The 21667-nt window shown below is 40.9% G+C and overlaps 1 protein-coding gene across 2 annotated transcripts; it reads left to right on the top strand.

Moving 5' to 3' along the window:
* Positions 1-344: 344 nt before the first annotated feature.
* Positions 345-15516, top strand: abcb6a (ATP binding cassette subfamily B member 6 (LAN blood group) a). Of its 2 annotated transcripts, XM_076303062.1 has the most exons (21): positions 345-486; positions 2186-2196; positions 2918-3486; positions 4931-5068; positions 5699-5888; positions 6810-6902; positions 7452-7644; positions 8208-8329; positions 8547-8656; positions 8836-8901; positions 9214-9339; positions 9621-9697; positions 9783-9846; positions 9952-10037; positions 10299-10356; positions 11451-11555; positions 11717-11891; positions 12151-12263; positions 12389-12483; positions 12866-12934; positions 13523-15516. In XM_076303062.1, exons 3-21 carry the CDS (start codon positions 2968-2970, stop codon positions 13683-13685), a joined length of 2562 nt encoding a protein of 853 aa, XP_076159177.1. In that variant the 5' UTR covers positions 345-486; positions 2186-2196; positions 2918-2967; the 3' UTR covers positions 13686-15516. The 2 variants fall into 2 exon arrangements, with proteins under 2 accessions (XP_076159177.1, XP_076159178.1); XM_076303063.1 differs by lacking the exons at positions 345-486; positions 2186-2196 and adding an exon at positions 2293-2313.
* The last annotated feature ends 6151 nt before the right edge of the window (positions 15517-21667 follow it).

Below are 21667 nucleotides of genomic sequence, written 5' to 3'. Positions count from 1 at the left end.
AGCTCATTTGAGTTTGAGACCCTTGGCCTATGGAACTTGCGACGGAAGCATCACGTTCTTTCTTTCTCACTGCTTTTTCTAGGCTACATTATTATGTCCACTGTTCTGTACATTGACATGCCTCTTGATAAATAAACAAAAACCTGATCGAATCAAATAATATACATTTTAGACTAGCCTAATCATGGCCTAAACGACTTCAGAGTCGAGAATGTAGTTCAGTCAGTCTATAACGCAGGGTGGTTATGAAAAGTTGGGGAACAAACGGCACTAGGACCTTGAAACATTGTTACAGTGTTGTGTAAGGAAGTGTTGCAGATTCATGCCTCCGTGCTTTGTGCCACTCAATTGTAGGCCACTCCTTCAAGGGCAGAGGAAGGATTTGGTAATGGACTCGAGATGACTACCAGCCAAGCATTTAAAATGCTTGTAAGAAACAACTGCTCTGCTGGAAGGAACTTGTAGCAACGCCGTCCTTTAGCTAGTCCCAGATAACAATTACTCATTGAATCTATGTTAAATCAACATTATTTTGTCAATGTTAAATCATTGAATCAACATCGCACTTTAACATTGATTCTATAACATTTTGCACCCTCTATTAATATTGAAGCAATGTTGAAATTCCAACTACAGATCAACGGAATTCCAATGGTATTTCAATTAAAATGAATATTGAAACAACGTTGAAATTACAACCAAACTAAAGATCAATGCGATTTCAATGGTATTTCAATTGATATTAAACCTCAGTAAACCACTATTAATCTGGAAAAATATTGGGAAATTCATATCCTGCTTTATCTACAGCCAGGACAAATTTGACTAGGCCTAGGTATTTCTGGTTTAGGCTACACAATCGTGCATAAATAACCATTGACAACTTGTTATCAGTTTGAAAATCAAGTCCATTTATTCACTCTTCTTCATTTAGAAATTCACGTGTGTTGTGCTTCCCTGCCATCCATTCAGTATAGCATCCATAGACCACCCGGTTCAGTCAGCCCTCCTCCACCATCCAGTAGCACAGTGAAGCAGCACCTAACAGAAACAGAAGAAAAAGAGAGACAGTGTTAGATAAATATGTTCAACTGAAACTGAAGGCTACTTATAAGTCAAAATGCCAGGCTGAAGATAGTGTTAGAATAATTCAGTTTCGCAAGCAGGGTGAGGTCATTGAACATGCCGTGTTTGCTTGCAGCACCAGCCATTCGGGAAGCTCTGTTCGTCCGAACAATTTTGCTGCCCAATGAACGGTTAATGATAGCAGATAGTCAGATATGACTTAAAGTTAACTTATATCAGTATTGCTAAAGTTAGCCTATTAAACTCACAAAAATATGATCACGCAGAGTTACATAAATGTAGCTAAATCTCCACGTTAACCAGCAGCACATCTTCAGCCTATAATTTTGACAGTAGCCTAGAAGCTAACGTTACCGGTACTTCATATTTTATTTATCATGATTCATTAGAATAATAAACTGTAACATACTGACAACTAAGGTAGGCCCTACTTATAAATCAGACTGCCGAGTAACGTTAACCTAACATTATGATGAACTGCCATAGTGCTAACATAAGTTAACCTAAAACATTAGCAGCTAATTTGACATCAGCACGTAAAGTTAGCTAGCCTAACGTTAGTTGACCCAAGCATTTGAATGAGTTAGTAAGTTAGACAGTACGATGTACATAGACTGTAAACATGACCGAATTTAATGTAGTACACTTTTACAATAAAACATTATCGTTTGATAAATAAATGCTTGCTTACCATTAAGGAGGAGTGGTGAACTTGACAAGCTGAACACCCCAGTTGGTCTGACTGAACTGTTGCCTGAAAGTGATCTCCCGCCGGACAGTTCAAACGTCGTCACGCGGTCAACTATAAATCCACTACTTTTCAATCACCACGTTAAGATTTCCCAGCCAACCATAAATCCATGACTTTTCAATATCTTTTAGTGAACTATGCATCGATCCTCTATCGATTATGGCAACATAAGCTATAAACCGATGTTGTTTCGATATCTCTCTTATCGATATTCATGCACTGTCAGGTTTTTGTCAGGATTGTAATGCTGATTCAATGTCTATTTACCATTGAGATTTCAATCTCAACCAAAATGATGATTTGGATGGAAAATCAACAGCATATCAATGTCACCTTGCTATCTGGGGTGTCTCTGGAAGGTGAGTGTGGTGTGGTGGTGGCGGCGTAGCCTAATCTTAGCTCAGTAGCTAATATTACCATTTCGCCGGGGTGTTGTGTTTAGGATTCTGCAGTTTTCTCATTCGTTAGCCCCAAGAGTAAGTAAACAGTTCATGTGTTGTTACACACACAGCTAGCCACAACAGTGCCAACATTTACTATGTGTGACGTTACATTACTGAAACATGATTTGGGCTAGTCTGTGACGATAGTTAGTTAGTTCACATAACTAACTTGCTAACAATCTAGCTAGTTTACTATGCGGTATAACTGGTTTTCATCTGCAATCAGTGAGAACCGTGGTCGGTGTCCTATTAATATCTTCTCAAATGTGGGTGCTCCTCCTTTCCCTTCATTTAGTTGTCTAGCTGTTAGAGATTCTACAGAGCTGTCTAGTTGTTAAAGATTCCGTCAGAGATTATACAGCAAATGTGCCAGCGTGACTAGACGAACTTTGGGTGAAGATAGTTGCATGGGTCCGTAACTCTGTTGAGATGATAAATAACAGGGTAACAGTTATAAAACGTTGCTACCTAAACGTGCAGCAGGTTTTGATGACAACATACATAGTAGCCTACAGTACATAACCAGTCATACTGTATATTGTTGTTGAGATAGTTCAACTATCATAGTTGACGAAGACCGTGTTTACTCTAGTTTACACGTCATTCTAATTATACTCTACTTTCTGTCTTACAACAGGTTAAAGCCTCTTCTCTCTCCTTCACTTTGAGCCTTTATTCCCACCCACCATGGTGGTTATGAAGAGCTATTGCGGGGCAGAAGCCTCCATTGCACAGACATGGGTGGAGGGAGGCTTATCGCCCTGCTTCTACTTCACCTTGGTCCCTTCTGTGCTCCTCACCCTCTCCTTTTTCTTTGGCACCTTCCACTGCGTCTGCTACCAGCGCTATGGTACAGACATGGAGCCCAAGTTCGTTCCCCGCTCGCGCCTCTACGGGGCTCAGCTCTGGCTGTCCGTGCTACTGCTCCTCCAGGCTCTGGGGGGGATGGTGTACCAGGTGGCCCAGGGAACGGAGGAGGTCCCTGGGTACGTGGTGCTGTACGGCTGCCTCTCGATACTGGGCTGGGCCTGGGCCATCGCCTTGCTGAGGCTGGAGAGAAGGAGGGTGCTGGTCAGAGACCGGACCAGAGGCCACAGCACGGTGCTGCTCATGTACTGGGCAGTGGCGTTCGCCTCGGAGAACCTTGCCTTCATATCCTGGGCCAGTCCCTACTGGTGGTGGGGGCTGAATGGAGAGAAACACCAGGTCAGTGATCAAGTGTGTGTGTGTGTGTGTGAGTAAGAGAGAGAGAGAGAGAGAGAGAGAGAGAGACAAATCAAATGAAATAATTTACTGTCATTGAGTTAGTTGGAGATAGTGAAAGCGAAAGTGAGGGTATTGTAGGTAGAGACCATAATATTGAAGTTACCACTTAACAAAAAAAAAAGTGAAACAATGTCGATTTGTTCTTCACCTTAATCAGTTCAATGAGTTTGTGGGAGGATCGATGCATGCGCTGGGACAACTCAATGAAAAGTTTTCATGGTCTGGAATTAGTGTAAACATGGAAGTTATAAAGATATGAGGGATTGCCTGGTGCGCAGTGCTTTACTTTGTGATAGTAATTATGTTGTTGACACTCAAATATAGCTGTGTCACTGTTAATGAATAACCCAGACCAGCCCCAAGTTCCTTTCATATGAGTAATAGGCTAATTTCTGTTATTAGAACAAATAACTGTTTCTGTTAACTGTGTATGAGAGCTACCTCACCCTTTGGTGAAGCATAATTTGCTTTATCACTCATTATTCAGCATTTCATACGGGTGACAGTTTTCTCTTCTTTTTTTGCTTACTGTTCATGTTTTTAAAATGTTTGTTTACTGAGTTTATGGGAGAACAGTAAAACCGTAACCAGCAGAATAATTCTGACTCATGTCATGTGAACTCAGCAGAAGCACGTTATTGCTTTTTTGCCGAGTCATTGTATGTTTGTCACTGTCCCAAGTGACCACGAATCATGTCAAGCCTCAAACGTCCAAGCCCCACCCCTTGCTACACTGTCATAGTGACGCAGCAAGGGACTCAGCACGGCCTCAAAAAAAAAATGAAGTGTCATGAATTAAGACTGTGGGCACAAAAAGTTCTCGTGCATGAATTATGGCTATTGTGTGACGTGGGAGTGTTGAGCTGACTCATCAATATTTGCACTTCAAGGCGTGCTCATATTGTTAAATTATCAAATTGTGCCTGGTAATTAACCTAACTTTTGTTAAACTTAGTACTTTGCACTTCGCTTATCATTCAAATTAGGGCCCTGTGAAGATGGGCAGTTTTATTTAAAATATCTCATATCATACACATTTGGGTTGAATGTGTTTATCATGATGATAGCTTTGTTTTATGGTAAATTTGAACTTAAACTTGAACACTTGCAGTGGTTGCAAAATTAATTTGCCCTCCAACATGACATAATTTAATTCAGTAATATTTGCTCAGTAACCTGCTGCTGATATTGAGGATATGGCTCTCATTTGCAAACTGTGTGTAAGGATAATTGAAAAAAAAAAAATCAACTAAATAAATGAAAGAAATGCCAAATGGGTTTGTGTATTCAAGAAAAGTTACATATGAGTATCCGGCTGTGAAATAATATAAAAAAATACTGTGTGTGTGTGTGTGTGTGTGTGTGTGTGTGTGTGTGTGTGCAGGTGGAGTTTGCACTCTGGCTGATTCGCTATGCTGGATCTGGAGCTCTTTTTGTCTTGGGCCTCAAGGCTCCAGGATTGCCGAGGAGACCATATATGCTCCTCATCAATGAGGATGAGCGGGATGTTGAACATGGACAGGTATGGATGCCTGAACCCTGTGTGTGTGTGTGTGCGTGTATGTGTAAATACAAATCAGTATAAATGGCCTTCAACCTTTGCTGCGTAAGAAGTGTGGCATGCCAGAATAAATTTGAGCACTTGAGTTCCGTCTTTGGACTTCTTGGCATGAAGGGTCCCTCATCCAACCTGTCCTGTAGTATTCCGATATTTGGAGCAAGATTTATCAAGATGAAAACAACATGAAATGCATACAGAATGTGTATATGTCTGTACATATGTATATACAGAATGTGAATGTGCCGTGGCCTACTGGTTAGTGCTTCGGACTTATAACCGGAGGGTTGCCGGTTCGAACCCCGACCAGTAGGAAAGGCTAAAGTGCCCTTGAGCAAGGCACCTAAACCCTCACTGCTCCCCAAGCGCCGTTGTTGTTGCAGGCAGCTCACTGCGCCGGGATTAGTGTGTGCTTCACCTCACTGTGTGCGGAGTGTGTTTTACTAATTCACAGATTGGGATAAATGCAGAGACCAAATTTCCCTCACGGGATCAAAAGAGTATATATACTTATACTTATACAATGTGCTCCTTGAAGTGTTGCAGTAGAGTGTTCATTCCCCTTTCCTGTCCTTCCCCCTCACCCCCTGACAGTCTCTGCTGGGCAACCAGGCGGAGAACCAGTCCACGTGGAGCGGCTTCAAGGAGAAGGTGCGCCTTCTGGTGCCCTACATGTGGCCGCGGGGCAGCATATTCCTGCAGCTGCTGGTGCTGCTCTGCCTGGGCCTGCTGGCCACCGAGCGCGTCATCAACGTCTTCGTGCCCATCTGCTACAAAAACATAGGTGAGAGCGAGTGGTGCATCTGACGGGTCAGTTGTCTGTGTTTATAAGGAACACAATATTAGTGTGTTGGGTGTTGGGGATGGGCAGGAGGTCATAAGTGAATGTAAACTTTGGGGGTTGTGCACTTCAGGGGTGTTTTTATTTGTGAGAGCGAGTGGTACATGGAACGGTCACTTGGAACAAGAATACAAGTGGGATGGTGGTCGCATAAATTAATGTAAACTTCAGGGGTGTTTGTGTCTATGGTTTTAACAGATGGTTTTAAGACATGGTGCAGAGCAACTATCTAATGTAAATGCCTCTGAAGCAAATGTGCATAGGAATGCAGGAGGTTACGTATTGATGTGTTGGTGGTTATCTCTGTCACAAGAACCCACTTACCGGTATGTCTCAACAGTTTTATAGATACAGGTGGATGCTACACATTGGTGGTGGTTAGCGAGGTTCCCCCTTCTCTGTAAAGTGTCTTGATAAAGCACGATATAAATGCAAACTAGTTTTTGTTGTGAGCACCATGTATCAATTGTCCTGGAGTCTGGTTTCCCAAAAGCTGATAACTACGATGCATCTTCCGTGGTAGCGTCACTGCCAAATGTGAGTCGACCGTATTTGATTCACACGTAAACGACACAGAAATGCGGTGTTGATATTTGGTCATATTTCGGTCACATTTTAGTAAGAGCTAGCAAAAAATGCTCCAAAATGAAAAATGTGATGTGTGACAACTTGAAGCTTAAGTGTTTTTGCATGCGTAACTCAAATCTACGGATTCACATTTGGCAGTGACTCTACCAAGGTAGTTGCTATCATAGCAACTGTGCTTTTTTGGAAACGGACCCCTGATTGTAAATCGAGGTTAACAAGACTAGACATGTAAACTTCCTAACTCTTGCTCTCTTCTTTTGTCTTTCTCTCTTGCAGTGAATGACTTGACCAGTCAGAGCAGTTGGAAGTCCCTAGCCACCACAGTCTGTGTGTATGTTTTCCTGAAGTTCTTGCAGGGTGGAGGAGCAGGTATACACACTGGTTATTTATTTCAGTGCCATTTGATTTTATGCTAGAACTGCAATAGTATTTGATTTTATAATAGGACTGCAATTGTATTTGATTTTATAATAGGACTGCAATAGTATTTGATTTTATGCTAGAACTGCAATAGTATTTGATTTTACAATAGGACTGCAATAGTATTTGATTTTATGATAGGACTTTTAAGGGGGGAAATTACTGTGTATTCACTTCAATTTGAAATATAAATCAAATAAAAATACATGCAAAAACGATAATGCATTCAACAGTTACCACTGTAAAGCAAAGGGGTGTGTTAGATTTATAACTCAAGACAAAATGAGAGCATTGTTGCAAATGGAATGGAGCAAAATAAGTCATAATTGCTGATTAGTTGATTAATTTGATTAATGCTACATCCCTATTTTGTAATCTGTAGTTTGGTTGGTAAATGATTTCATTTGATTTGGTTGAGCTCTCACCACTCCTGTCATCTCTCTCTGTCTCCGTCTCCCTCTTTCTCTCTCTCTCTCTCTCTCTCTCTCTCTCTGTCAGGGGCGTCTGGCTTCGTGAGCAACATGCGCTCCTTCCTGTGGATTCGTGTGCAGCAGTACACCAACCGGCAGGTGCAGGTGCGTCTGTTCGGTCACCTGCACTCGCTCTCGCTGCGCTGGCACCTGGGCCGCCGCACCGGCGACGTGCTGCGCAGCATCGACCGTGGTACCTCCTCCATCAACAGCCTGCTCAGGTGCGCACAGCAAACACCCCCCCCCCCCCCCCCCCACCACCACCCCCATCCTCTCTCCACATCCATTCTCATCTTCAAACCAGGGGGAGATGTTATCAGATCAGCTATTTCTCAAAATCTGTTGGAATGGTTTAGCTACGTGCTCCTGATTACTTAGGAACTGCTACATCTGTTATTTGTATAACTCCTCTGCCTGCTCTTGATCTGAGTACATTTAATTATTTGATTTAGAAATGAAGAGCTGGGAAATAAAGTCAAGCAACCTAAAGTCTAGGTGTATGGTGCTCCCATATAGCTAAGCTGGTGCCGATCATACCAATATCGCTGGATTTATTTTCATGGAGCCAACACCCTGCTAAAATATACCACTACCTACTTTGTGTTGTCACTGTTTTAATAAAGTGAGCGCTATATCTTCCATCAACTTCATAAATTGATGGTAGATGTAATTGTTCTAACACCTGGTGAATTTGGTGGAATATTTTTCTAATTTTTGTGATTACTATTTTATTTCTACATGGTCCAGTGCAATACTAATTTTTTTAATTATTTCTCCACATCAGCTACATAGTCTTCAGCATCTTTCCCACCATTGCTGACATTGTCATCGCCATCGTCTACTTTATCACCTACTTCAATGCCTGGTTTGGACTCATCGTCTTCGTCTGCATGTTCCTCTACCTCAGTAAGTAATCATATCAAGTAGCATGTGGGGTAAAGTGCTGATATCAGGGCATTTTCCTGTGGTGGAAATTTGTGAAATTTGATGCATACTTTTCAGTGCTCCTACTATAATGCCATGGTCTGAATCATAAAACGACAGCAGTGTATTTGTATGAATGACTAAATTTGCTACCCCCCCCCCATCCTACAAACACACACACACACCTACCTCCCCATAGCTCTCACCATCATCATCACAGAGTGGAGGACCAAGTATCGGCGAGACATGAACATCCAGGACAACAATGCCAAGTCAAAAGCAGTGGACTCGCTGCTTAACTTTGAGACGGTACAGACAGCTTTCTAAGCCTCTGCATCATTCAAATTGTCTCCGGTATTACTAGTTTTACCAGTTCTGTCATTTGTTAAGAATCTGAAAGTTCTGAGCATGACATTTTCACAAGTAGTTGAAGTGATGATGGTAGTGGTGATGATGCATCTTATTTTGCCTTTGCTTGTCATGTACAGGTGAAATACTACAATGCAGAGAGTTATGAGGTGAATCGGTTTGAGGATGCAATACTTAAGTATCAGGTAATCAACAGCATGCATATATTCTGTTTTTGATATATACAGTATGAGGGCAAAAATATTCAAGACAACTGCTGTATTGAATCACATTGTACAAATAAATATAATACAGAAATTCATCTGATTTACACTGAGGAATGTAAATCTAGCAACTCGGGCCAGGCTTGTTATCAGTCTCTTATCTAAAAGTTATGGCTGATTCAAAGTCCCAGCTTCATGATATGTTTGTTGTCCTTGAACAATGGCTTTTTCTTGCTGCTGAAGAAGGGTGTATTGGCGCACTTCCATCTCCTGATTCCTGTACTGTTCCCTCAGGTGTCTGAATGGAAGACCCAGGCCTCGCTGGCATTCCTGAACCAGACCCAGAACCTTATAATTGGCTCCGGACTGCTGGCAGGGTCTCTCCTCTGCGCATACTTTGTCACCGAGGGCAAGTTTCAGGTGCGGGTGTGGGAGAGGGGTTTGGGGTGTCGCAACCATCAGATCTGAGTGAATAGCAACGAAGAGATTTTATGAAAATGTGTAGTCTATTAAACCACAATGACCAAGAGTGTTTTGTATGTTCACCTAAGGTGTGTGTGTGTGTGTGTGTGTGTGTGTGTGTGTGTGTGTGTGTGTGTGTGTGTGTGTGTGTGTGTGTGTGTGTGTGTGTGTGTGTGTGTGTGTGTGTGTGTGTGTGTGTTAATCTCTGTTTATCTGTAGCATTATTTCTCTTTCCACAGGTTGGAGATTACGTTCTCTTCGGCACTTACATTATCCAGCTCTACACACCCCTCAACTGGTTTGGAACCTACTACAGGTGAGCCGCGTTTCCTATGAACAACACTCCAAATGTGTTTTGGTTCTGACATTCCAAAGTAAGCATCATTTTTAATTTCTTCTAGAATGATCCAGAACTCCTTCATTGACATGGAGAGCATGTTCAAACTTTTCACCGAGGAGCAGGAGGTACGTCAAGTAGAATTGCTGGTGATCTTCATAAAATGTCAACTCTCTTTGTTCTTGAACGGTTTCATTTGTGAAGATGTTTGATCTGTCGTTCCAACTTTGTAGGTGGTGGATGATGTAAACGCAGGAAATCTCTTGTTCAAGCTGGGGAAAGTGGAGTTTGAGAATGTGCACTTTGGATACGTGGATGGGTGAGTTCACGGTGTAGGCCCACTGATTTGACTAGTTGGACGAAAGGCTCTCGGTGGGCTCGTTTGTTTCCTGTGGAGCCAGGTGTTTCATTCAAAATAGCGGCAGGTTCAAATAGCGGCAGGTTCAAACAACAGCGAACAAGCTCACCAAGAGAGCGTTTCGTGCAACTAGTCAATAGGCAGACAATGGTGTGGTTTGTCCACTGGGTGTCACTGTTTCACTTATCACTCATCTTGTTCATCACATTCTCTCCTCAACAGAAAGGAGATCCTGAAGGACGTCTCCTTTACTGTGCTGCCAGGCCAGACAGTTGCTCTGGTGAGTCTGACGGAAAGAACAGATTGAAAACGGCATCTGACAGGCACTGCCAATTGACAGTTACACAAACTGTCAATTAGCAGTTTGTTCTGTCAATTGGCATCTACTGCTTATTAAGTGTTATTAATCTTACTATGCAATGGCCGTAGGAAGTATGTAAAAGTTTTGTTTTTACTGTTTTCAATGCATGAAACGGATGCAGAAGAAAGGGCTTAAATCTTGGCTTAGCATGCTAATCGTGAGAATGTGCAGTATGCTGAACCAAAACTACATTAGATGATATTAGATTAGACCCAATTAGATGATATACTATATAGCATGTAAGTATCTCATATCAAATGAGTATGGGCATTATGCCAAGCAATATTGCATGTAAGTATCTCATATCAAATGAGTACGGGCATTACACTAAGCAACCTGAAAGACATCCCTGAATTACATAGTAATGCAACATGTGAATAAGCTAAATCTCCTAGCATGCTAAATCTCCGTTTACCATGCTAATGCAGTCCACTACACTTCTGCTACTCCATAAAACACTTACAGGTGCGCACACCATCCAGCACATATACACATTGAACATTGATCAATGAAAACTATTTGAATATTATTCAAAAATTGAACCACTCCACAAGACAGGTAGGCTAAATAGACTTACCGATGAGATGAGATTAGCAGCTACTCAAGGTGGAAATACTGCTGTGTGTTCCTCTCGAGAGTCCAGTCTGACAAACGGTCACCGAGATATGCGTGACACAGACATTAGGACACACAGACGCTTCTTGCTTTATAGATAGATAAATAGATTAAGATCAAAACTCTAGCTGGTATTGTTTTTAATATAAAGAGACATACCGTGCTTTCTCATAAGATCATTTTGACTTTATTTAATAAGAGTTTGAAAGCGCCAGGTAAGTCTCTATATACAAAAAACAATACCAACTAGAGTTTTGATTTGATCTAGATTTGTTATCTCAGTACTGTATATAAGATTGATAACACTTGGTAAGATTAGCAGTTTTTTCAGTGTACCTCTCCCAATGCATCCAATGCATACTTTGACCTCTGTAACCCTCTGTCTGATTTGACAACAGGTTGGTCAGTCTGGCTCTGGAAAGAGCACCATCATTCGCCTGCTCTTCCGGTTCTATGATGTCCATGGGGGTTGCATCCGGATCGACGGCCAGGATATCTGCAAGGTGGGAAGGACTAGAGATGAACATGTTGTTTTTATTTTTTGGATCAGGACCTATTTATTTTTCTAATTGTGTGTGTGATATGTGTGATATGTGTGTGTGTGTGTGTGTGTGTGTGTGTGTGTGTGTGTGTGTGTGTGTGTGTGTGTTTTGTCACGGTGCAGGTGAAACAGAATTCGTTGCGTGCCCATATTGGAGTGGTGCCACAGGACACCGTCTTATTCAACGACAACATCCGAGACAACATCCGCTACGGACGCATTTCTGCCAGTGACCAGGAGGTGGAGGAGGCAGCCATGGCTGCAGACATTCATGACAAAATCCTGGCCTTCCCGGAAGGTGAGAAATCACTTCTTTTGCGGGGACGTCTTAAATTTGTTCTGTCATTTTCCAATTTAGATTCATCAACATTGTTTGATTAAGAAGTAGCAAAGACACTTTCTTTGCCATGTGGGCCTATCTGTTCATGTGTCAAGTTGTAGTATGTTCTTATTGCTATCTACCATTTTCATATTTACCGCAGAAGCAGCCTGACTTCCGTGCAGTGTTCTGTGTAGTGTTGTTGATTATTTTGTGTGATCTATTTTTCTCTCAACAGGATATGAGACGCCAGTGGGAGAGAGGGGCCTGAAGCTCAGTGGTGGAGAGAAGCAGAGAGTGGCCATTGCCCGAACCATCCTCAAAGCCCCCCAGATCATTCTTCTGGATGAGGTAATTGGCGTCCTGCTTGCTTGGGGCACCACTTCTACGTCCGTCATGGAAAATGTCATTTAATTTTGTAACGTGTAATCTCATCTGTCCGTGTGTGGAAAATTGACTCTATTCTGTGTGCTTAGGCCACGTCTGCTCTGGATACGCAAACAGAGCGTAACATTCAGGCCTCGCTGGCCAAAGTGTGCGCAAACCGGACCACCGTTGTGGTGGCACACAGGTAAGCCATTATTTCTGTGTTGTGAAACTGTGAAACAGAAGACACTCTACTTGAAGGTACAGTATCTACATAAGATTGACATGACACTGTCATGAACGTGTCATAAACATTATAAACAAGTCATAAACTTTTATGACATAATGTTTCTGTCATTAAGTGTTATTTGTTTTTTTGTCATGACAAGTTAGGGTTAGGGTTAGAGGTAAGGGTTGGGCTCAGGGTTCAGGTGTCATGACAGTGTAATGTCACTCTTATGTAGATACTTTCAAGTAAAGTGTTACCGAAGATGCTACATGACATCTGCTGTCGATTTCAGAAAAAAAATAATGAAGTACTATACTTATCTCTGAGGGTAATTTGCATCTAATGTCGTGTGTTGTAGATTGTCCACCATCATTGGAGCTGACCAGATTTTAGTTTTGAGTGAAGGACAAATCGCTGAGCGAGGAAGGTAAATAGACTTCTCATATGCAAATCATCGCATTCTGTTTTTATTGACATTTCACACAGCCTACAAGTTTTTTTCGAATTGGGGCATTTAAACCGTGAGCCCTAATTTAAAACAGTGGGAACAGTGTCTCAAACAAGTCTCTCAACAAGCAAAGTTCTAATGCATGAACTATACCTATATCGTTTTGCATGTGGGAGCATTGAATTAACTCATCAATATTTGAGTTCTTACTCATGATTTGAGTTTGCTCTTAAGTTCTTACACATGGAATTAAATAAGCAAACTGATTTTGCCTGGAAATGGCTTTAGTTAGACTTTGCCCATCAAATAGGGCTCAGTGTGTCAGTGATTGATGTGTGGAGTCCAACCGCCAACCCTGTGTGTGTGTGTGTGTGTGTGTGTGTGTGTGTGTGTGTGTGTGTGTGTGTGTGTGTGTGTGTGTGTGTGTGTGTGTGTGTGTGTGTGTGTGTGTGTGTGTGTGTGTGTGTGTGTGTGTGTGTGTGTGTGTGTGTGTGTGTGTGTGTGTGTGTGTGTGTGTGTGTGTGTGTGTGTGTGTGTGTGTGTGTGTGATGCCCTTTTGCTTGGCAGGCATGAGGAGCTGTTGGCGAAGGGTGGTCTATATTCTGACATGTGGATGAAGCAGCAGCAGGCACATGACTCGGACTCCGCTTCTGACTCAGAGGCCAAGGACAGGGCATCAGAAAAACTACAGCCCCCATCAGCCACTGGGGGCCATCACCATGGCCACTAAGCACAGTGCTGCTCGCCAAGGCATTTGGTTTGGCTACAGAGAAACTGTACATGGGGCACAGGCAGAAACTGAATCTGTACAGTTGCAAATCAGTGACAGGGCTTTTGACTTTATTCAACTTATTTAAAGGCCGTTTGGGGCACAAAAACATGAAGGCACTGAACACATTTCTACTATGAGTTTCATTTTTGAACATCAGCTAATTGAGATTTGTAAGGTGTAGCATTACTAGATATATAATATTGCCCCTTTTTATTTTTTGGTCTCATACACAACCATATGCATGTTCTGCTTTTAGGTTACCTGTAGGCTCAGTGCCCCCTGTCATTGTAGTGATTACATTGAAATGTATTGACAGTAAGTAAGTGTTGTTATGTTGTTAAGTTATGCTGACACACGCACCTTTTCATCTAATTTACACCGTTATAAACATCGACACACTCTTATTTATGTAAGCAATAGAACTTGTTGAGCCTACGAGGTCAGTTAGACATACTGAATGTATATATTTTAATATCCTTTTGTCATTTTATTCTACAAAGATCTTTTAAGAAAAACTCCAAACCTGATAAACCACGATGGTTGTGTTTGTGAGAAATATGACATTTTTTTGCTATTGCTTTTTATTAGTTAAGTTTGGGAAGTTTTTTGTCCATATTGACTGTCCTTTCAAAAAATACAGACACTGACATAAAGCTATATCAATAGCCAAGTATCAGAAACATGTGAGCTTGAGGATTGGGGCTTAACACTACAAGTAACAAAGGGTGTTTTGTTGATCATATGGACAAACCAGCAGGGTTGTCATGGACACATGGCCAGTGCATTGATAATTTGAGACAAGCCAGACATCTTTGGATTGACACTTAAACCTTCCGTAACATCTTAGAAAGCATTAATTTTGCTAGTTCATATATCAGTGTCAACATGATGAGACTTAAACAATAATACTGATACAAATTACATTGGTGATCTGTTCTTATCTAGGCGCCTGTCTGGATTTACATGGTCAGGTTATAAGGTGGTGTGTAATTTGTAAATGACTGTGACATCAAAGAAAATCTATGTCCTTTTGCTGTCATAGCCTTACAAGGGAAAGTATGTGTTATTCTGTTTTAAAGTTCTCATATTTTTTTATTTATTTATATATATATAAAAAAATCAGGTCTGTTGGGGAAACTTGAGGAATTGAGGGCTCTGATGGACAGTGCATCAGGCTTGCTACTGTAATAATGAGTGATCTGCTCCTGTTCCAGTTTCAAACTCCTATCACCAAAAGTGACAAGAGTGGACAAATGCCAAAGATCATAAGACTCACTGGATTTGTAACTGAGCACGAGTATGCTGAATTGTGCTGTTTTTTGGAGAGCCAATGGGTTTGTCAGTTAGCAAGTTGGTTAGAGTTTGAGCGATTGAGACTTGTCAATATGAGCAGGTTAGTGCCTCAGAGTACACAAAAATACTTAACCAATCAGAGTCTCAAGTGAAGAAGGTAGCCTGCTCAGACCCTTTTGCACTCACTTTATTTCATATGGAGCAGATTCCTATATTCAACCCTAGGCGTTGTTTACCAATTGTACCTTTAAGATCTGTCTGAAGAAAATGCCCATTGAATGATTCTATGGTCGAGGCATCACAAACTTTGGTGATGAACTCCTGTTTGTTAAGATGAAAAGGGTATTGGGTAGTCTTGGTATGAGCCTGTGCCTCCTATGTTTTGGTTTCATTAATGACATTGCTGCTAGCAGGATATTGATGAGTGATTTTTTGTTGCCTGAGTTTGTCTATGTTTTTATTTGTAAGCTAAAAGTAAAAAATTTATAAGAAGCTGCATCTTGTGCTGTTTTCTCTTCAAGGAAAAGATGTCATTGGCAGGCCTCTATACATTTCCCCTCAAATCATAATAGCCCATTAAGTTGTTTTTAGCAGCAAACTTTGAAGGACTGAATTAAGAAATGGGTTATTTTGTAGTAGGCTTGCAATCAACATTCCTCTGCAACTAGTACAGCTCATAAAAGAAGCAGCAGCTACCGCTTTAGCAGTGGTGAGGCCTTTGGGGCCTTGAGGAGCTAATAACCATCTTTGGAAACACCTTGTAAAATAGTCAACACAAGAAAGGTTGCACAGGAGACTATGTGCAAGATCGCACATAATCTCACGTGCAACCTATAGCTAGCAGATGAGAAAGATAAAAATGGTTTTCACTTGTCACTACTATAGCCATCAGTGTCTCATAGATGTAGTTTGAACTATCATGCACGCACCGTGTGTCTGTGGTTCACCACACGACTAATTTCCATCTGACTCTTTCAGAGAATCGTGCTTGCTTTTTCACTTGTCAGAGCTTGGTCAGACTACAGCATGCACCATGACTTGAACAAGTACAACTTGGTCGTTTAAGAGCAAAGAGCAAACTGCTGTGTTATAATATCTATCAGTTAACCTGAGTGAACCCAGCCTGGAAAATCCAGACCCTGATAATCTAGAAAGATTAAGGGTCTGGCAAAGAACAATGTAATGGCCCAACTCGAGGGGCGGCAACAAGCATGCATTTAAAAATCTCACTGCACGCAATTGGATAACACTAGACCATGTTTACTCTGAATGATTTTGGACTTTGACGCAATCCGATAACACTACGACCAATGTGTACTGTCCTCCAACATTGCAGCGCTGTCTTCATTAGTTTAGCTGGTTCCCCGGAATGTTGGGGTAAAAGTAACGTGCATCATTGCTCTTTGCCAGAGTGTCTCGCAGAGACAAATAATTCCATTGTGCTCTCGCGAGAACTCTGGATTTCCAGGGTAGAGTGAACCCAGACATCATTAGAATTTGCTCAGCAGATATATCTGGTGTCATTCCCATTCAAGCCAACTTTCAAATCACCAAAAACACATGCATGTGTATTTTATTTGGAATTGAGTAAACGATTGCATTTTAAAACTTTGTTTACAAAAAAGATGGGTTTGCTGTACTTTCAAAAAGATTTGGTCAGGGTTTAATGGACAAATATAAATTTATATTAGTGAATGAAGCACCATCAGACCTATTCTCAATCTCAATTAAGAATGGCCTGGTGTTAGCTAGGCTGTCTATCAACAGCATGATTGGAATTTTACATTAATCTTACATGAGGTGCAGTCTTGGACAACTTGGAGCTCAAAACACCATACTATTCATTATTCTCACATTGTGTTAGCTGTGGACAAGAGCTGATCTGAAACGTCAGGGGAACTGAAGCTTAATGTTGCTCCCATTGAGAGAAATAATGACCGGTGTGAGACCTGATGTTGGAGTAAATTAGCAAGTTAGTTTCTTAGATGTTCACAGAACTGCATAGCTCTAGCATTATCCTAACAATCAAATGTATGGCTTTAACAGTCTTCAAGTAAAACAGGAGGTTGGAGACTGACAAAGGATCCAGTACAATATGATGATTGACAATGATGAGAAAAACACGCTTGTGAACATTAGAGTCCATTGTCATTTTGGAGCACTATATGAGTTAAATGCATGATTGTATTATTCATCCATAGGCAGCCTGCGTGTGTTGTTTTGATACTGTGTCTTGTCTGTCAACAGGACCAAAAACCACCTTAGTCAATCATCGCGTCATACTTAAAGGGTACACGTATGCTCTCAACCCCCATTGCTCTTGCTTGTATTCATGCGTGTGCTTAATGTGACCACCAGACTGTGACACGTATACATTCAAGCAACATTACAGTGTAATTTTAGACTTCTATCATTGACTTTGTAAATTCAAAAGACAGGTGAGAAATCCTTTTGAGGTACTTTGGGTGAGTATTAACTTTTCTATCTGTGACTAGTCGATCAGGTTCATGTGAAACAATGTACTGTACGTGAAATGTATTTCTGGTTGTCATATAGTCCCCTCTGTAATCAATGCATATTGGCCCATTATATTGATGGACATGTATTTTCCATTCAAGTGCAGGTAATATATATTACACAGATTTTTGTAATAGAGATGTTATTAAAGATTAAAGATGTGTAAGGCAAAGGACAAACCATTATGACAAAAGGTGAATTGTCTGGAAATTAGATTTAGAAAGGTATGCAAGAACAAGGTATAAAATGAATGAGTATATTGAGTGAGTATATTAAAACTTTTCACAGGAACAGCCAGAAGAAATGGATCTACCGATTGCATGCATAGCTATGATGATTGCTACAGTTGTCGACACAGAAGGAGTATGGTTGACAAATGTTCATTTGTTTGCAATAGCAAAAGGGATATATCATTTAATTCCTTATTGTTCTCACAGCTCTAGTTATTTATTTTTTAAACCCACTTTGATTTTGCTTGTAGTTTAGATCCACAGACTCTGTGATGGACTTTTCTCTCAACATGGCTCCTCACTCTTTTGATGATGACTATCATGGCTGTTCTCCAAATATGTCAAAGCTGGTGCACGCAAAGTATCTTCCAAATGAGAAATCATATGGCCACTTTGGTCTTAAATGGAAACAAGCCGTGGAGGATATGCGTGGGATGAATCCAAAGGAGGACAACCTGACCATGGAGCATGCCATAGCTATACGTGTATACACCTATGATAGTCCTATTTATAGTAGCCTGAATCGTTATGTTCGTACAGGTAAAGACACATATGAAAAAGGAGATTTTAAGTATCATGCACTTCACTTCTTGTTGACCGATGCTATACAACACCTCAAAAAGGGTTGTGTGCGTACATACCGTGGAACCGACATAACTTTTACAGATCACGAACAAATAATTCGCTTTGGTGACTTTACATCGACTTCTGAGGACGCAAAACAGATCATCTCATTTGGGACAAAGTCATGTTTTGAGGTATATACATGTCATGGTGCACCTTTGTCCAAATACTCTAATTTTTCAGCTGAGCAAGAGGTGCTTATTCCACCTTACGAGCTGTTTAAAGTTGTGGGGGTTCATTCAGATCCAAATGTCCAGCCAAAAGAATTAAGAAGTTGTAATTGCGCAGTTGTCTACCAACTAAAAAGTGCTGGCACCAAAAGTAATCTAAGATGTGCCTTGTTTAAAAAAAGGGGGAAGGGGACAGGGATGGCAAATGTAAGAGGGATCATTTCAATATTTTCAGTTACACTGATCATTTTCATTTTGACATTCACATTTTATGTTTAATTTCACTTACTGTCTATTTCTTTGTGATATTTTCTACTTAACCTTACTTTGGTCACCAGTATACACTGAGAAATAATTTCAATATTTTCAGTTAGACTAATAATTTTACATTTGGTATCCACATTTTATGTTTTAATTTTCTTTTTGATATTATTCTATTTTACCTGCATTGTGTCTATTGCGTAATCTGCAATAAAGACTTAAAATACCCAAACATCATATCTATGCCTTTAATATGCTGATGAGGGCTGGCAGATAGCTTCATCCCATATTTCACTAAGAGACGGAAAAGAGGGAGGTGGGATTCCAATGATTCTGCAGCAAAGTTTGTGCTCTCTCTCCTCAACAAGGATCCTTTGTCAACCCACCCCACACAGGGCTGGCATATTCAATAACTGGAGGAATGAAGGTTAAGTATATTTGCTTTAGAACATCACATGGGAGAGCAGATCTTGGCAACACTAGGATAATGGATCCTTGGGCTTGACTTGTGAGCATCCCATGGCAAGTCAGATTAAATCTGAACTGCAAGCAGGTTAAAGGTGGACACTCCGCTTATGTTAAGTCCATATATTGTTGGAGACAGAGGGAAAGGAATGTTGTTCTCTCTCCTGGCACTGATTACCATATCCTTGGTCTTAACTAATGTGATGGAAATGCAGAGGACATACCAGTTGGGATAATAGCCCACCCTGCTGGACACCAGCTGAAATTGCATAAGGGTCACACAGGAACCCCACTGTACATTTTGCTCTCTGTCTCACATAGATATCACATATATAGGCTGGATGTTGCCTTCAACATAATTCATTTTTACATGTAGTTTATTTACCTCCAAATATAAAACAACATCCATGGCACTGGCCATCCATCCGTGGCCATCCATCAATCCATTATAAACTAAATAATTGCTGTCAAAAGATCAACATTAATAATAACTTGAGATTAGAGCCCAAAGTAGTATTCATTATGTTTTTGGTTAACAGAACTTCACAGTTTATTATTCACTTATTTTTACTGAAAGACAACTGCAGCCCTGGCTGAGATCAAAAGTATGTGGTTGAGCTGTCAGCAACTGAGGAAGTCAGACCACATTTACATGCTTAACTCAGCTAACACTTTACACACTTTAGGCCTACATTGAAATTAAGTGTAAAGATTAATGTTACATGCAATATGGGTTATTTCAAGTCAACCAAACTGTTCATTTTCGGCAAATAGCAAACAGAGGGCAAAAAAACAGCATATGTAGGCTACGGACAACAATATAAGACTGGTTGACTTCTCTTGAAGAACACATCATGTGAGTTGTTAAAGGGACACCAGGCAAGCCTGATGCTTTTTCTCTACGAAACTCCCCCTCGCTCGGTCTGAAGCTCTTTTCCTTTTCTTTGCATCTTCCGTCAAGGGTTTTCGCTGCTTCTTCGCCGGCTCTGCCATTATACACACGTTTGCAACAATCGCTAGCGTTTCGTTAGCCTCCCTCTGTGCTGTGGATGCAGGATGGAAACTGAAACTGCTTCGGTCGCCGGGTACAATACACTGAACTTGCAAGCGGGATATTCTTCCTACAGGCAGTAGGGGCGGGCGAGAGAGTCTTCATTCGCCCTGTAATGAGTCATTTAACCATATACCGACTTACGAAGATGAGTAATTAACACGAAAACGTTGCCTGGTGTTCCTTTAAAAACATTGGCTTAGATGTGTTAAATAACTTGTTAAATATGCTTACTTTTGCACATGGACTTCCATTTAGGCCTATTTCAAAATAAATAGCTATTTTTTCTGTTCCTTTTGATGGTTAACCATTGTAGCCTATACAGACCAGTTCCAATGGGGAGAAAATGTGGATACCGCAAGGGTGAAATGCACAAGGCCCCATCATTCAAACACAGGCAAGGGTATAATACAAATGAGGAATTCTGGGGAAATATAAGTTGGTATCCCTTCAAACACTTTGCCAACACAGCTGACTAATAATATTTATGATACTGGAAAACTGGGCATTGCTTTTTTGACCAGAGCTTTGCACGGTTTTGGTAAAAGATTGCAGACTGATGTAACAAGTGTTTTCATAGTGAGAGGGGTGGGGTTTGTCAACCAAACCACCAACAAGCTCTTCCCTTTACTATCAACTCACATGATTCTGGGTGTGATGCTTTCTCTCTCTTCCAAAACTCTGTCAGAATGTTTGACATCTGTGCATAATAGTACACCCAATATCACGTTCAATGTCCTCTTTCATGATCACAATAACTATAGTGTACATTTGGTCTTGACCCAGAGAGAGTTCAGTGTTTATTGCAGACAATCCATTATATGATTGTAGACAAAGGTTAGGGTGCAGTTATGTTTATATCAGGTACACTTCAGCTTGATTCAGCCTGTTTGAGGGAACAGTTATAACAGGTGGCCTGTGTCTATCATGGGGCTTTCTAATGACAACAAAACAACTATTGCTCCACTAAACTGCACATCTCTCCAAAAGCAAAAACATCACTCTCACATTATAAATATACTTAGTCCATACTCACACCCTCTCACTGACATACACATCACTGTTCAGTTTCAAACAAATCCACTCTGTATTACAAGAGGCTGCAATGAAAATTTGATGTTGTAGGCCTACAGAATCCGCTATATACAGAATTAATTTCTGGTTAGTAATTACTACTTTTTTGGGGTCAGAACAACAGCACAGCACAAGTTATCTCAACACACAGCTGCAGCAAAGATAGGGTGTGGGGTGTGAATACCACAATGTGCTGCCACTTCACTTTGTGACAAACCCGAGCAGTTCTTTGAAGTCACAGACAAATCGATTTGA

The sequence above is a fragment of the Alosa pseudoharengus genome, unplaced genomic scaffold, assembly GCF_046254945.1.
Source record: "Alosa pseudoharengus isolate Yale_2024_CS ecotype anadromous, Long Island Sound unplaced genomic scaffold, YU_APseudo_1.1 YU_APseudo_1.1_scf_24, whole genome shotgun sequence".
Classification (NCBI taxonomy): domain Eukaryota; kingdom Metazoa; phylum Chordata; class Actinopteri; order Clupeiformes; family Clupeidae; genus Alosa; species Alosa pseudoharengus.
Note: the sequence above shows the minus strand (reverse complement) of the source record. Positions and strands in the feature narration are given on the sequence as shown.